At 41.2% G+C, this 17,139-nt stretch overlaps 1 protein-coding gene across 5 annotated transcripts in view; it reads right to left on the reverse strand.

The window, feature by feature from the left end:
• The window catches only part of map3k7cl (map3k7 C-terminal like), an 81,947-nt gene that overhangs the window by 44,172 nt on the left and 20,636 nt on the right, over nucleotides 1–17,139 (reverse strand). For all 5 annotated transcript variants that reach the window (XR_007248577.2, XM_048541070.2, XM_048541068.2 and 2 more), the window contains one exon: nucleotides 1,203–1,264. Coding sequence is in view for 4 of the 5 variants with exons in the window: in XM_048541070.2 (XP_048397027.1) it covers nucleotides 1,203–1,264 (62 nt within the window). In the remaining variant the exon portion in view is untranslated. The remainder of the gene's footprint in view (nucleotides 1–1,202; nucleotides 1,265–17,139) is intronic.

A 17,139-nucleotide genomic window follows, 5' to 3' on the forward strand; every position in this document is an offset into this window, starting at 1 on the left:
AAGTGGTGTCACAGGTGGACAGGGTGGTGAAGAAGGCATTTCACATGCTGGCCTTCATCAGTCGAGGCATTGAGTATGGGAGTTAGGATATTATGTTACAGTTGTATAAGTTGTTGTTGAGGCCACCCTTGGAGTATTGAGTACAGTTGTGGTTACCCTGTTATGAGTAACAACATAGTTAAACTGGAAAGTGTGGAAAGAAGATTTACAAGGATGTTGTCAAGAGGGAAAGGGAGAGGTTGGCCAGAATAAGACTTTATTCCTTGGAACGTGGGAGAATGAAGGGTGACCTAATTGAGGTGTGTAAAATCATTAGAGGCATAGATAGGATGAATGCACACTGTCTTTTTCCCTGGGATGGGAAATTGAAAACTAGACGGCATAGGTTTAAGGAGAGAGGGGATAGATTTAAGAAGGACCTGACGGGCAACTTCTTCATGCAAAGTGCAGTGCCAGAATGGGCTGCCACAGAAAAAGGTTGAGCAGGTACAGGAGCAACATTTGGACAGGTAGATCATTACAGGCCAGGGAATTACATGAGATGAAAACCCATGAGATGGGTTTAGAGGGATATTGACCAAATGCGGGCAATTGCAACTGGCTGAGTGGGCACCATGGTCAGCGTGGACCAGTTTGGGTTGAAGTGCCTATTTCCATGCTGTATTTCTCTATGACTTTATGTCTCCATAACAAGATCCTGTGTCATCATGTTACTCCCTATTAAACAGTGTACGTTTCTGAAAAATTACCAGTTTTAAAATAACAATGAGCACTGTGGCATATTCAACACTCTTTTAACTTTCAACTTGAGTCCAGAATGATGACTTTCTTTTTGGCTGAAAGAAGTAAGCTAAGTATACTTGGCTTTATTATGAGAGTCTACTTGATGTATTCTAACCTGACTGTAATTCACAGTAAAGGGTGAATAATTTGCAATTAAACTTTCAACAGTTCCAGTGCAAACACAATGAGCCAAATGGTCTCCTTCTGCACTGCAATAACTCCGTAATTCTTTAAGTCACATGTTTCACATGACAAATTTAGCCCTACTAAATTTAGAAATGACTTGTGCATGTAGTACAAGATCCATCTATTGAGCTATTGCAAGATGTTAATAGATGCACTTTCCATCAAAACTTTACTATAAATCATCATTTACTGACATGAAAATAATTTCCTTTCTCGTTCCTAAAATGTCTTACCTGTAGATGCTGATCAAGTTGGAGGTAAACGTTTGGAATAAAATCATCAGGAATATTCAGCTCTAAGGAAAAAGAAATGAATATACTCGATAAATAAATCCAGATTTAATTTGAACAAAAGCAAAAGTAAACAATTTTTATCATTGGTGTAGTTCTATAAATTCTAACATTTCTGTAATGAATTAAGACAAAAGATCATTGCAGCACTGTACTTCAGCTGTAGAATTGCAAAGTGTGGATTTTTCATTAAGTCACAACAGAAGAAGAGAACAGAAACCTTGTTTCTTCCTGTACAGCTTTCTAATAACTAGAATATAAAGGAAAACACAGTGGAGAGCAGGTTATCTGCTGGCCCACTGTCAAGTCAAAAGATGTGTAATGTGCAAACTCAAAAATAGAAAAATAAGCTTGAAAAGGAAGGGTCTGGAGAAATTCCATTCCTGCCCCTCCCCATCCAAGCCAGCGTGCTATCATTATTTTTTAATGTTATTTCTGAACAGATTATCCAATTAAAATTGTTCAGTAAATGCATGTTAAGCGAATGGAAAGGAGTCTTACAATAATAGAAACCTCCTTTATGCATTTCAGGCATCTGTTGCTACATTCCTTGTTAAACACAGACTACATCTTCGACTGATCAAAATGAATAACAGCAGCTCATGAAGCATAAAGATGACTTTAAGAACAATGAAATTCTTTCCTCTGTTTACTTTCTTTTAACAAGTTAACAAATACGTTGGTCTTCGTCAGTCATTGTCTTCAAAGAATATTTTACGTTAAATCAATTTAGAATAATTGCTGTTAGCCAATTTTACATCATTAACACAGTATAGAACATATGGGTTCAAATAATGTAAAACCAATCAAATGCAAATAAATCAGTCTTAGATAGCAGCTCATGGACAGACTGGTAGAATTGTTCTGGACATGCTACTGCCAATTACTGTTACATTTCCCTGAAACTCTGATATCTTATTTTTGGTTGCACTGTCAAAACTCTATGAATTTCAGTGAGATCAAGTAGCTCAATATTGATATGCAGAATCTTACAAGGACCTGAACAATGTGGGTTATCGCAGGATTTGTGGCAGAATTGCAGAGTAAGTCCAGCAAGGATATCTTGATGTCAGGGGCAATCCTTTGCATCTTTTATGCATTTGCCGAACAGACAGGTGAGTTTCTTGCTTGACATGGCCAGTTTAGGGAGATGATTGGTTGCTAAGCGCCTTATTCATGGCACAACTCGCCTTATTAATATTCAGCTTCCTATTTTGCCACTTGCTCCAAATGACCTCCATGTTGGACAACAGGCACCAATATCTCAGGGTATATTCCAAGGGCAGCAGCCTCATCCACTGCCATCCAGAGACACTGGCTCTGTCAACTCATGAATTTCATTGCACGCCTCTGCTCCAAATATTGGACATTTCTGTACTTCAGTGCTGTATCTGAGGCTACTGGCACCTATCACTGTTACACTGCAGCAAGGACACTGTGTGCTAAGGCCCACATAGCCAACTGATGGACTGGACCAGCCTGATTGGCTGAACTGTTTGCTTGCTGTCATAGAGCTTACTCAATGTGAGCTTACCTGAATGATCACAGAGTTCCTGAGCTGCCTTTTGGCTGTTTCAGCCAGAGATACTGGGCTCACAGTACTGCTGTGTTGCCATGGTGTCTAGTGCAGACACTAAGCCAGGAAGAGATAATGGGAACTGCAGATGCTGGAGATTCCAAGATAATAAAATGTGAGGCTTTGGTTATCAGCAGTCATCGGTCAAATCAAGGGAAACAGCTTTCACCCAGAGCTCCTGGCATAGTAAATCAAGGGCAGCCTCACACATCAGACCAGTGAACTAGAACATGGTCAGTCAGGTCCCAGGGGTGATCAAAGTCTGGCTCCTCTCTACAGAGGAAACTTCATACATGATTCCTGTTACATAAATTGGAAGAAATGATTTTCACACACTGGGCCTCTGCGCATTCATGCAAGATGGACAATAAGAGTGCGAGAAGATAAAGGATAAACAGGAAAAAATAGTAATTGGTGAAATCAAAAATAAATTCACACTGCAAACTATAAGTTGACAAATAATTACAAATGATGGTTGCAAATCTTTTTACACCAAATACACAAACTGCTCAAACTTCTCACTAATCTGAAATACCTAAAAGAATTGTTCTAGCACGCTAACAAAAACAAGTCTCATTCACTCAACGCAATAGTGCACTTAATGGAGTAAAACATCTCAAGTGCTTAACAATAAAAAAAATTGACACAAAGACATTATTAGTGCAGATGTCCAAATGCTTGAAGAAAGAGATTCCCAGGTATATCTTCAAGCCAGACAGTAAGATGGAGGGGTTTTGTGAGAAAACTCCAGAGCTGAAGGCCAACTCAGCTAAAAACAGAGCCATTTGTGCGCAGTAAATTAAATTGGGAATGTGCAAAAGGCCAGAATTGTAGGAGTGCAGAAAGATCTTGGAGTGTTGTAGAGGTATGAGGGAGTTGAGGATATGAAGCCAACGATGAAGATACTACAATTAAAAGACTAACTGTTTGTAATAATAAAAGGTCAGAAAGTATGCAAATGAAACTAGATAACAAGGCATGGAGCTGGATGCACACAGTAGGCCAAGCAGCATCTTATGAGCAGGAAAGCTGACGTTTCGGGCCGAGACACTTCATTTAAAAGTCGGGGAGGGGAAGAGGGATCTGAAATAAATAGGGAGAGAGGGGGAGGCGGATTGAAGATGGATAGATGAGAAGACAGGTGGAGAGGAGATAGACAAATTAAAGAGGCGGGGATGGAGCCAAGAAAGGTGAGTGTCGATGCAAATGATACTAATACCTACGATTATCAAGATACTATCGGGAATAACCTGTCTTATACAGAGATATAAGGAGGGTATAGCCTTCCAGTATTCACTGCTGTATAACCTGTGGTCAAAACATTTGGATTTCCATCTTCTACTATCAGTGCTCCAGGTGAGAGTATCAGGATGTTGCGATTATCGCTCAGGTAATGAGTAATACTGTCTCTCCTGTTTATGTTAAAACAAAGAGTTGGACAAAATATACCAGTTTTTGATTGTTGAATTAAATGCAGATGATTTTGTTGAAAGAGATCTATTGTTTCACTCTGGGTTAATGTGAAGAGATTGTAGTTAAGACTGTTTTCCTGTGGACAATTTAGCTTTGTGTCAATTACCCAAACAGATGGATGTGTAAACCTTTGATTTCAGAGTTTAAAGTAAGATTGGGTGATTGTTGTGATGTAGTTTAAAAGATACAACAAATTGGATTGGAAGGTTTCATATTCTGTAGGTATTTATAAAACCAAGACATAACAATTGAAATAAAGCAATTTTTAGGTTTTCTTTTTCATTGTTGGATCCTGCAGGATGTTATTGCCTGTTTATCAGACATCAGCCTGCAATTCATATCCCTGCATTTTTGAAATGTAGTACAGTAACATTAGTCAAGAATTTATAATCTTATAACTTTGTCAATATGTTTCTTCATTCTGTTCAACTCTAAATCAAGTGTTACAGACCATGTCTTCCATGTGGAGAAAATTCAGCATCTAGCTTGTTCAGAGTGGGTGGTACAATAAAAATCTGCGTTTTAGTAAGATGAGACATGCCAGTGATAAGGTTATTAATAATCTCTCCTTTGATAGGTCACCCAATTCTCTCCAGCAAGAATCTCACCTCAGCACCTAGAATTTAGCCAATACAGACAGCAAATTGTTCCTGACGTTGAGATTGGCCTCTCTGCACTTTTCAGGCCTTTGTAAGATTCTGCCAATTCATACTAATTAGCAAATGGTGAATTAAATGAGCAAATTTACAATTCACTGAACCCTGCGTACCGTTGATAATATCATTTATCTACATCATTTCTCCTGAAAGTGTAATGAGGAAGTAATGCAAAGAGAAAAAAAGCAAGAAACTACCTCTAGTTTCAATTATTAAGGGTAGTAAAAGTTAAAGGAAAAGCCTCCATACTCCCAGATGCCTGTAATAATGCAGTGTCATTGAAAATGGATGACTGGTGGTGGTTTAACCTGAGGGACAACTTGCCTTGGGCGAGGGGAAAGGTTGGTAAGGAGAATCTTCTATGGTACCCTCAGCCGGTGAAGGAATTTAACCCACACTGTTGGCATCATTCTACATTGTGAACCAGCTAGTTAAGCTAATCAATCTTCATCAGGGGTAGTAGGTGACCATACATGCTCAAAATTATAGGATAGTTACCTTCAAGTTAATTTCTCCTTAACGGCGACTTGTGGAGTACAGTTCTGTGCAGCAAATCCATGGTAACTTAGCTACATACCAAATCTTTGAGTTTGATTATGGCCAATTGCTAACAGACATTATCCATAATAACGGAGGCTTATTCGTATATTCCCCCAGCACTGGACATTTCCAGTAGAGGTCACTCGATGGCAATGGAGAGCGGGAATCCTTTCTGACTTATTTCCTCTTTCCCAGTTTGGAATACTGAGCCAATTATAGTGTCCCTATTGCTTTGATAGAAGAGAGAAGCCAACTCAGCAAAGCCAAGGAATAAAACATTTGACAGTCATGCTGTCCATAGCTCAGTGCCACACCTTGTCTTGGATTTTTAAATACTTGGGCATCAGTCAAGATCCGAAATTTTACTGCGCTTAGTAAGATTCCTTTTGCAGTTCATTTGTCTGGAGAATTCCATGCATGTTACTGCAAATTGTAGAACACACATTTTTAAGTAGGTTCTGCAATGAACAATGCAATTCCAAAGCCTAGAAAAAAGGATATGGTTAAAGAATGTTATATGAATACTTTTTGCAAATGTTGGTCATTTCTGAGAAGTTAATTGCACATTACCCAATAGCAATATAACAAAGAATAATTGATATCTATTCTGCTCAGGCCTGGATTTAGTTTAGGGTGGTGTTTTGACTTCAGTTGACAACTGACTGTCACAATATGGTTTCTGACTTTGCACGAGGACCATTTTCAAACAAAGTCCTTCTTAACATGATTTTCCAAAATAAATTTTAATAAAAGTTTAAAATAAAGTATCAGTCTTAAAAAGATAATTTGGTGGCTTGTTAGCTAGATTACAGATTTTCTTACTTGTGCTGAAAATAGAAGAGTATTCTAAAAACAGATGGATGAATCATAGTCCAGATGGCTGGTATGGTGCAAATAATAAAAGTCTGTAATGACAACACCACAGTTGCTGTGGCAATGTTACAGAGACTAATTGTAAAACATGTCAACACTAGTGCCAAGCTGAGAACCAGCAAATAACTCTGAAAGATGGACTTTGGATGGAACTTGTTTCAGAAAGGCTACTTACTTAAATTAAAGATGACAAGGATTAGCTTTCTTTGTTACTAGAGCAATTCTTGAGATCGTCGCATTTAATGGTTCAAATCATTACCTGATATTTCAGTGTTTCAGGATATCAAATGTATTAAACTTGTCAGGGGCAGCTAAGGAAGGGCAATAAATAGTGGCCGAGCCAGTGATGCCACACCCCATGAATGAATTTTAAAAAAAGACACACAAAAGGACTTGAAAAGTGTTTCTGATTAGAAGAATTGCTGCACTTATGCAAACCTACTTCTTAGAAGAGACAAGTCTATTTTCTGCACAATAGCACATTAACCTGACATTGGCTGTGACTATACAGACCTCATCATATTTTTATATGGTGTAGGTCTAATAGCTAATGATGTTCTGGTAAGGCAAACCATTGAAGGAAACACTATAATTGAGCGCTACACTGATTAAAGCATTTGTTTGTAATTTACCCCCTCACTAAAAAAAACTTTGTGATGGAGTGGCTGAGATTTAATCAGTGATCTTAGCATTTAGAAATATAAATGGAAGCTTTTTAAACAGCTTGAAGTTTGCAGGTAGATCTTTAAAAGATGAATTAATATGGAGCAGTCAGTATTTACTGTGAGAAGCAGTTAAATTTTCTTCAATTCACAGAGGGTATAATAATGGAAGACGCAATGCAATTAGCTACACAGGCAGAAATCAGGGCCAAAATCAGTCAGTTTCATGAGGAAACATCTGGGATTGTCCTGACGTAGACAGTTGTGTAGGCCCTAAGTTGGTGTCGTCACCTCTCCTGAAAACGACACAAAAAACCAAATGAGCAGGAATCAATATCATCAGTTGTACAAGATTTGCAAATGGAATCGTAAGAGCAATAAATGTCCAGCAGGGGAATGAGTGCTACAAGCATGACCTGTTGGAACAAATTAGAAAAATATTACGTTAACCCTCTGATAAGATTAAAAACAAAGGAAATCTCATCCAAAAAGAAATTTTCCAGAGAAATTGAAATCATGCCACAAGGAAAAATAGTCAATAAGTTAAAGGTAAAGAACAAAAATGAAGACAATGTTCTTACGTGGGGTCAACAAGAGTCAAATCAAATTCTGACTACTAACGTAAAGGTACAACATGTTGAAACAGAATTTAAACTTGACGCTGTAGCAGCTGATTCAATAATGGCACACAGCTTGCCAGTATTGAAGGTAGTAAGAGACAGACCATGTAAGATAAATCTCCCTGGTCCAGGAGGTAATAAAATTATCAAGAAGCTAAGGAATTCAAATATTACATTGGTCTGCAAAAGTGCATGTATTCTTGTGGGTCTCTTAATAGAATGGATATGATACATGAGAATGAAGATAGAAGAGAATTTCAGCAACAATTTTCCAAAGCTATTCAAATGTTTTGGTAAATTGAAACTGAAGCGTCACATTACTCTGCAAGGAGATGCTAAACCCATCTGTTCATACACTCTTAGGAAAATTCCTCATTCTTTGATGGGAGACCTAAAATCTCAGTTACACAGCATGACTGAAATCGAGATCCCATCATCATTAACTTGTCCCTTAGACATGATGTGGAGATGCCGGTTTTGGACTGGGGTGGGCAAATCAGAAATTACACAATACCAGGTTACACTCCAACAAGTTTATCTAAAATCACAAGCTTCACAGCACTGCTCCTTCGTTAGGTGAAGTGATTTCACCTGACAAAGGAGCACTGCTCCAAAAGCTTGTTATTTTAAATAAGCCTGTTGGACTAGTAACCTGGTGTCATGTGATTTCTGACTTTGTTCCCAAGACAAGTGGAGAACAAATATTATGCGTGAATGTCACTCAGTTAAAGAAAAGGAGTAAGAAGTGAAATTCATCCCACTTCATCTGTTAAAATGGCTTTGCAAAAAGTTAAAATTTTCACAAAACCAGAAAAAACAACGGGTACTGGCAAATGCCTTAGATCAAGGATCATGCTTGCTGGCTCTATTAATTACACTATTGAGGCAGTATTGCTTCAACTGTCTACCATTTTGGAATTGCCTTTGCTCCAGTGATTTTCCAAAAGGCAAGAATCCTGAAAGGGAAACAGGAAATCATTTGCCATACGGATCACATCTTTGTACGTGGTAAAATGAAAGAGGGTCAAGGAAATATCAAAGTCCTTACAGAGTTCAGGCATTATAATAAATTAGAAATGCCATTCTCAGGAATGACAAATACATTTCCAGGATACATTAGCCAAGATTAAGGCATCACAGTGAATTCAAGAAAGTCAAGGACCATCAGTGAATTTATAGCACCAAAATGTGTAAATGATTTACAGTGCTTCTTAAGCATGGAGAAATAAGTAGAAAAGTTTCTCCCCAACTTAGCCAGTCTGACTCAACTTTTAAGGGAGCTTTTCATAAAAGGCCAGCAATGGTATTGGAGACAGGAACAGAACTGAGCTTCACAAAAGTTACCTTGTCTCACTGGGGTGCATGCTTGAAATCAAACCCCACTATTCCTGCGGTTGTCACAAAGGTTAAAGGTTTAATCGAAGTACACAAAATTCCTTAATTCACTTGTCTTTTTGAGCCTGTTTGATAGAAAACATGGACTAGGTTGTAGTTAACAATATTACCAATTATTACAAATAAACACCTGCCCGCCTGACTGTGTGTAAAATTGCCCCAGGTGCATCATGTTCATAAGAAGCAGGGCAATCCAACCTTGCTAATTACCATTCCATCAGTCATGCTCGATCATCAATAAAGTGATGGAAGGTATCATGTACAGTGCTATCAAGCTGCACGTGCTCAGCATTAACCTTTTTGGTGATGCCCAGTTTGGGTTCCGCCAGGGCCACTCAGCTCCTGACCACATTACAGCCCTGGTTCAAAGATAGGCAAAAGCTGAATTCCAGAGGTGAGGAGAGAGCAACAGCCCTTGATATCAAGGCAATATTTGACAGAATATGGAATCAAAGAGCCCTAGCAAAACTGGAGTCTACAGCAATCAAGTGAAAACTCTCTGCTGTTTAGAGTCATAACCAACATGAAGGAAGATGATTGTGATTGTTGGAGGTCAGGCATCTCAGATCCAGGACATCTGCGCAAGAGTTCCTCAGAGTAGTGTCCCAGTTCTGACTATCATCAGCTATTTGATCAATGATCTTCCTTCCATCATAAGGTCTGAAGTCGGAATGTTTGCTGATGACTGCACTATGTTCATCAGCACCATTTATGACTCCTCAGACACCGAAGCAGTCCAAAACACAGCAAGATTTGTACAAGATCCTGAATTAGACTGAATCATGGCAGATCCATTATGACCATTTCCAACAAGAGGGAATTTAACCATTGCCATGTGACATTCAATAGTATTACCATCACTGAATCCACCCTGATCAACACATTGGGTTTCCATTGACCAGAAACTTTACTCAACTGGACTAAAAACAGTAACTATGAGAACATGTTAGAGGCTGGGAGTGCTGAAGCGAGTAACTCACCTCCTGATTCCCCAAAGCATGTCCATCATCCACGACGCACAAGTCAGAGGTGTGGTGGAATACTCCCCACTTACCTGGATGAGTGCATCCCCAACAACACTCAGGAAGCTTGAAACCATCCAAAACAAAGCAGCCCGCTTGGTTGGTACCATATCTACAAGCATCCAATCCCTCCTCCATCCACACTCGGTAGCAGCAGTATGTACTATCAACAAGATACGTACAGAAATTTGCTAAGATCCTTAGAAGCGCCTTCAAAATGCGTAACCATTTCCATCTCAAAGGACAAGGACAGCAAATACATGGGAACACCACCATCTGCAAGTTCCCCTCCAAGTCACTCACCACCCTGGTTTATAAATATATTGTCCTTCCTTACCTGTCGCTGAGTTAAAATCCTGGAATTCCTTCCCAATTAACATTGTCTGTCTCCCTTACAGCACATGTGCTAAAACTGTTCAAGAAGACAGCTCATCACAATTTCTCAAAGGCAACTAGGAATGGGCAATAAATGCTGACCAGCCTGCGATGGCCATGTAAGAGAATTTAAAAATTGTTTTTGATTATTTTACATATTAGCTCACTGGCTTGGAAATGAGCAGCCCCAGGAAAATACAATGGACCTGTATCAACAGCTTCCACTGAGTAGCAAAGCAGAGACAATGAGAAAATTTTGGTAGCAAGGACTGCAAGACTTTGGTCCTCCAACATTCAACCACCACATACACACCTCACCTTGGCATCATCACGGCATGTCTCCAATCCACTTCTGTACTTTAATGCTGCAATTTGCAGTGCACCAATGTCTATTATTACAATGTTGCTGCAAGCATATTGTGTGTACAGAGACAGGCTTCTAGCTCCTTGACTTGAAAAGGCTGTATTCCAGGTCTCTTAGCACTCAGTCACTTTTAGGCTACCCAGATGTTTTCAGCATCTCTGCCTTACTTTGCAGTGCAGACACAACACCCGGCAGGTTCTTATGGTTATCAGAAGGGATCAAAGGGTGGACATACTGCACAACATCCTATCTCAATCTCACACTTGCACCATGTGACAGTTTACGTAGCAAGCACATCAAACTTGTTTCAATCAAAGGGCCAAGTCTGAAGGTTAAAGGGAAGTAGCTCTCAGTCACATGAAAAGACAGCATTCAGTCACAGCATGGCGGCACAGTAGGTTGGGTCAAGCCTCTTGATATCAGTTCAGAGACTTGGACCCAGTTTACCAGCCACTTGGAGCTGTGAGGGCCAGGGCTCTCTCCTTACAGGTGGTAAAGAGCTGACTAACCACGAGCCATCCTTGCTCTTTCTGTCATATTGTAGGCTGTTTTGCCCTGGGTTAAGAAAATGGGAGGGATTGAATGAGAAGTAAGTGGGTGGAACAACTCTTAGTTTTGGAGCAGGTGGGGGTGAATAGGCAGGGTTAGTAGAGTGGAGGGGGTGAATACACATACTCTTGCATTGTATGAGAAAAGGACCCTGAATATTAAGTGACACTAACACAATGTGAGTTTGGCAATAAGTGAAAGATGCCCCGATTCCATGTGAGACACCACCTGGTACTAAATGAGAGAAAACCTAGCATCATGTAAGTGAAAGTTTTCAGCTTTTATCTGTAGAATATGGGAATGAATGAAAGCAGTGGTTCTGAGTGAACAAGACATTGATACCATATTAAATGTGATAGAGCATTTAATGATTTTGGCACTGGTGCTGGCCAAAAGAGGCCTGGGCCCTGAACAAGAGGAGGTCCTTGCGCCGGAGGTGAAGCTAGCACTAATTCAGGAACTCTGGTACTGACAGTGAGAGAAACCCTAGAAATAACAGCAAGTGAGAGAGCCCTGGCATTAGGTCAAATGGAAACTGATATGAATTCACAGTGACCCTGCAATTATGTGATAGAAACATTGGCGTTGAGACAGCCTGGAATAGAGTCAGATAGATCCAGGTGCTAAAATCCTAGTGCGAGAGACTAGGACTGGCACTGGCATTGATTGTGAAAGATATAAGTACTGAATTAGAGAACTGTGGTCTCTTCTACTTTCTCAGCTTTTTGGTGAACGGCAGGAAGTGAGCTTTTCACATCTGGGTATTACGTAAAGGTAGAAAACCTGCAGAATTCCAAAGTGCAGAGGGATTTGAGAGTTGTTGTGTCTGGGTCACAAAAAGTTAGTGTGCTGATACAGTAAATAATCAAAAAGGCTAATATAATGCTACTCATTATCATGAGAGGAGTTGGAGATAAATTCTAGGAAGTTCTACTTCTGTTGCTCTCTCCATTTGGTATTCTTATTTATAGAAGGATGTAAAAGAAATTTGGAGAAATTTAGAATTCAGGTATCAATTGATACCTGAAATGAATGTGTTGTCTTATGAGAATAGTTTGGACAGGCTGGGCTTGTTTTCACTGAGGTCTATAAGAGTGAGAATTGACTTGACTGAAATTTGTAAGATCTTGAATGGTCTTGACAATATGAACTTGGAAAGTTGTTTCTGTTAACATGTAGCCAAAATTAGGGGATACTATTTTAAAATTAATAGACATCCATTTAGGACAGAGATAAAGGAGTTTTTTTATTCTCCGAAAGTTATGTGACCTTGAAGCTCCATCTCAGAAGATGGCAGAGGTGGGGTCATTAAACATTTTTAAGGCTACAAGAGATTGATTCTTAAAGATATAAATGAATAGATTTATACAAGGCAGGGAAATCAAAGATTATTGAAGATAGATGGAATTATGGAATTTGGAATACAAACATATTACCCATGATGTTTGCAAATGGCAGAGCAGGCTTAAAGGGCCACCTGGTCAACTCTAGCTCCTAATTCATATGAAAAGCTGTCAAATTTTCTACAAGTCATGGAAAGGTTACAGCATTGCCATTTATAATTTCTTCACAACTCTCTTTTTCCTGCTGAGACTTTGAACTGAATGTAGATTTTTTTTCCTCCACTGCCACTAATGGTAGCAATAAATTTTGAAATGGAAATCCCACTACCTGAAATGTCTGGAACAAGAAGACCAACCACAAAAGGTATCAGGCAGGGCCAGCTGCATAATAATACTACTGGAATGCCATAGTAGCTCATTTTGGCAGATGATTATTGCTAACAGAGCTTCTTGTTCTTATAATAAAGCAGAAACAACAGATCCAATTGCAACATTAAGATATCTAAATGCCCAACATTTAGTAATGAGTCTTCAGAGCATTCAATCGCAGGATTGTTTCATGCAGCATTGCACCGTGTGGGTAAAGATACGGCAGGTTGACTGACAAGCAACATTACCAGATTAGCCAGACTTGCAACATCATCACCCAAAATCTTTGCAAGTTCAGGCACATCTACCTGGCAACGACCATGAGCATGAAAACAGGAAATGCTGGAAAGAATTAACCAGAGTGTATCTGCAGATAGAAAGAAGTGGGACTTCAACAACAAAATAAAACTCCATATATATTGGTTAGAATCCAAACAGATTTTCATAGAAGCTAATTTTATTTGGAGATTCATACTGGAGCTTTCCTTTCCTTAGTACTACTGTATGTCCTGTGGTGTTACATTCAATGCTGCCTCCTGCTTTCTGCCCAAGTTATAGAAAAAGAGAGTGTGCGAGAAGTGCCATATAGGACTTTTTGGTTTGACGCTTCACCGAATCTGTCCACCAATCCATCAAGATCATGTGGAGAGTCATGGTACCCCAAGGTCATACACAGGCTTTCACTGGAGTTCAATCAAATCCTGTGTCATGTGGAGAAGTGGTGACAAGAATAGGGCCATGTATCTGGGAGTTTCTGGCTATGAATCAGTATACAGGTAACTGATGCCTGAAGGTCGGTGGACACCTGTACTGGGACAGAGGTGTCTTTGAGTAGCAGTTATTAAGCAGTTCTCTTCAGGATAGCCCCTGCTCATGTTAACTGTAGAGATGACTAGAAATTGTCATCTGGAATAGGGTCCTGGCTGCACTGCTGGATTACCCTGTTGGAGAAATCGAAGATTCATGATGCTTTACACACAGCTCAGCGAGAATCAATACGGCACTGTTGTAAGCGCTTATGCCCATCCTTAACTCAGACGAAGACATTTGAGAGAAATCTAATTCTAGCTTTGCTGAAGTCCCTCTTTATGAAATATAAACAGGGTGGGAAAAGTCATCCTTCAGGAGGAGTTTAATGCAGCATTCTTTGTAACCCTTATATCTGTCACAGAACCATTGAGAAAAACAGGGTGGGAAAAGCCAGTACAAATAGAATTCTCTTGCTGCTGTCTGTGCTTCATTATAGCAAATATATCCTGCCAGAAAGACCATAAAACCACATGGATACATACCACATCAAAACGTCAGCATCTTCTGGATCAGAGATAATGGGAACTGCAGATGCTGGAGAATCCAAGATAATAAAATGTGAGGCTGGATGAACACAGCAGGCCAAGCAGCATCTCAGGAGCACAAAAGCTGACGTTTCGGGCCTAGACCCTTCATCAGAGAGGGGGATGGGGAGAGGGAACTGGAATAAATGGGGAGAGAGGGGGAGACGGACCGAAGATGGAGAGTAAAGAAGATAGGTGGAGAGAGTATAGGTGGGGAGGTAGGGAGGGGATAGGTCAGTCCAGGGAAGACGGACAGGTCAAGGAGGTAGGATGAGGTTAGTAGGTAGGAGATGGAGGTGCGGCTTGGGGTGGGAGGAAGGGATGGGTGAGAGGAAAACTGGTTAGGGAGGCAGAGACAGGTTGGACTGGTTTTGGGATGCAGTGGGTGGGGGGGAAGAGCTGGGCTGGTTATGTAGTGCAGTGGGGGGAGGGGACGAACTGGGCTGGTTTAGGGATGCAGTGGGGGAAGGGGAGATTTTGAAACTGGTGAAGTCCACATTGATACCATTGGGCTGCAGGGTTCCCAAGTGGAATATGAGTTGCTGTTCCTGCAACCTTCGGGTGGCATCATTGTGGCACTGCAGGAGGCCCATGATGGACATGTCATCTAGAGAATGGGAGGGGGAGTTGAAATGGTTTGCGACTGGGAGGTGCAGTTGTTTATTGCGAACCGAGTGGAGGTGTTCTGCAAAGCGGTCCCCAAGCCTCCGCTTGATTTCCCCAATGTAGAGGTAGCCACACTGGGTACAATGGATACAGTATACCACATTGGCAGATGTGCAGGTGAACCTCTGCTTAATATGGAAAGTCATCTTGGGGCCTGGGATAGGTGTGAGGGAGGAGGTGTGGGGGCAAGTGTAGCATTTCCTGCGGTTGCAGGGGAAGGTGCCGGGTGTGGTGGGGTTGGAGGGAGGTGTGGAGCGAACAAGGGAGTCACGGAGAGAGCGATTTCTCCGGAAAGCAGACAAGATGACTTTCCATATTAAGCAGAGGTTCACCTGCACATCTGCCAATGTGGTATACTGTATCCATAATACCCGGTGTGGCTTCCTCTACATTGGGGAAACCAAGCGGAGGCTTGGGGGCCGCTTTGCAGAACACCTCCGCTCGGTTCGCAATAAACAACTGCACCTCCCAGTCGCAAACCATTTCAACTCCCCCTCCCATTCTTTAGATGACATGTCCATCATGGGCCTCCTGCAGTGCCACAACGATGCCACCCGAAAGTTGCAGGAACAGCAACTCATATTCCGCTTCGGAACCCTGCAGCCCAATGGTATCAATGTGGACTTCACCAGCTTCATAATCTCCCCTTCCCCCACCGCATCCCAAAACCAGTCCAGTTCGTCCCCTCCCCGCACTGCACCACACAACCAGCCCAGCTCTTCCCCTCCACCCACTGCATCCCAAAACCAGACCAGCCTGTCTCTGCCTCCCTAACCTGTTCTTCCTCTCACCCATCCCTTCCTCCCACCCCAAGCCGCACCTCCATCTCCTACCTGCTAACCTCATCCCAACTCCTTGACCTGTCCGTCTTCCCTGGACTGACCTATCCCCTCCCTCCCTCCCCACCTATACTCTCCTCTCCACCTATCTTCTTTTCTCTCCATCTTCGGTCCGCCTCCCCCTCTCTCCCTATTTATTCCAGAACCCTCACCCCATCCCCCTCTCTGATGAAGTGTCTAGGCCTGAAATATCAGCTTTTGTGCTCCTGAGATGCTGCTGGGCCTGCTGTGTTCATCCAGCCTCACATTTTATTATCTTGGATTCTCCAGCATCTGCAGTTCCCATTATCACTCATTTCAATCTGGGCCTGGTCAGACAAATATTCCACCTCCCATTCATGTTGAAGGGGAGATTCTGAAATAGGACAAGCACTTCCCACACTTTGGCAGCTATCTCTCTCAAAAGGCCATCATTGATGAAGAAATTAAGCACCAAATCAGCAGCACAAGTTCATCCTTTTATAAACTATAGCAACTCTCCTTGAAGCAAGATAGGAGGTTGTTATCAATCATTCAGAAATACAACAACTTTATTTTTAATCAGCCAGATGGTGCACCTCTGCACGTTTGTTCCTGATGCAAACTCAATTTTTTGCACTAAGATCTTAAAATTGGATAAGTAGCATTTTGAGTTTTGCTCAGCCTAGCACTTAATACTTTACAACATTGCTTGTGTAAACATGACACTGTCATTGGGATAATAAAATGTGAGGCTGGATGAACACAGCAGGCCAAGCAGCATCTCAGGAGCACAAAAGCTGACGTTTCGGGCCTAGACCCTTCATCAGACCCTCTGATGAAGGGTCTAGGCCCGAAACGTCAGCTTTTGTGCTCCTGAGATGCTGCTTGGCCTGCTGTGTTCATCCAGCCTCACATTTTATTATCTTGGAATCTCCAGCATCTGCAGTTCCCATTATCACTGTCATTGGGATGTTTGGATCCAACATGACAATTCACCACTCACACACTGGAGTGACACCATCAGAGGTTACTTTGAGAAGGCAAGACTCCACAATACCAAAGTGCAGAAATTCCACCTCTCTCCATGGATGTGCATGAGCAGCTTTGAGCAAGAAAGCCTACTGCGCCCCTCAGGCAGCCAAATATTTATGATATCCCTCCATAGCATCTCCAGCTCTTCCAAAAATCTCAGCTTACAAGATTCCCATTGGCAACAGTAATTGTGCTGGGAGCAGAAAGGAAGTCAAAGTTTTCATTTATATA

Source organism: Stegostoma tigrinum, chromosome 12 (assembly GCF_030684315.1).
Source record: "Stegostoma tigrinum isolate sSteTig4 chromosome 12, sSteTig4.hap1, whole genome shotgun sequence".
Lineage (NCBI taxonomy): Eukaryota > Metazoa > Chordata > Chondrichthyes > Orectolobiformes > Stegostomatidae > Stegostoma > Stegostoma tigrinum.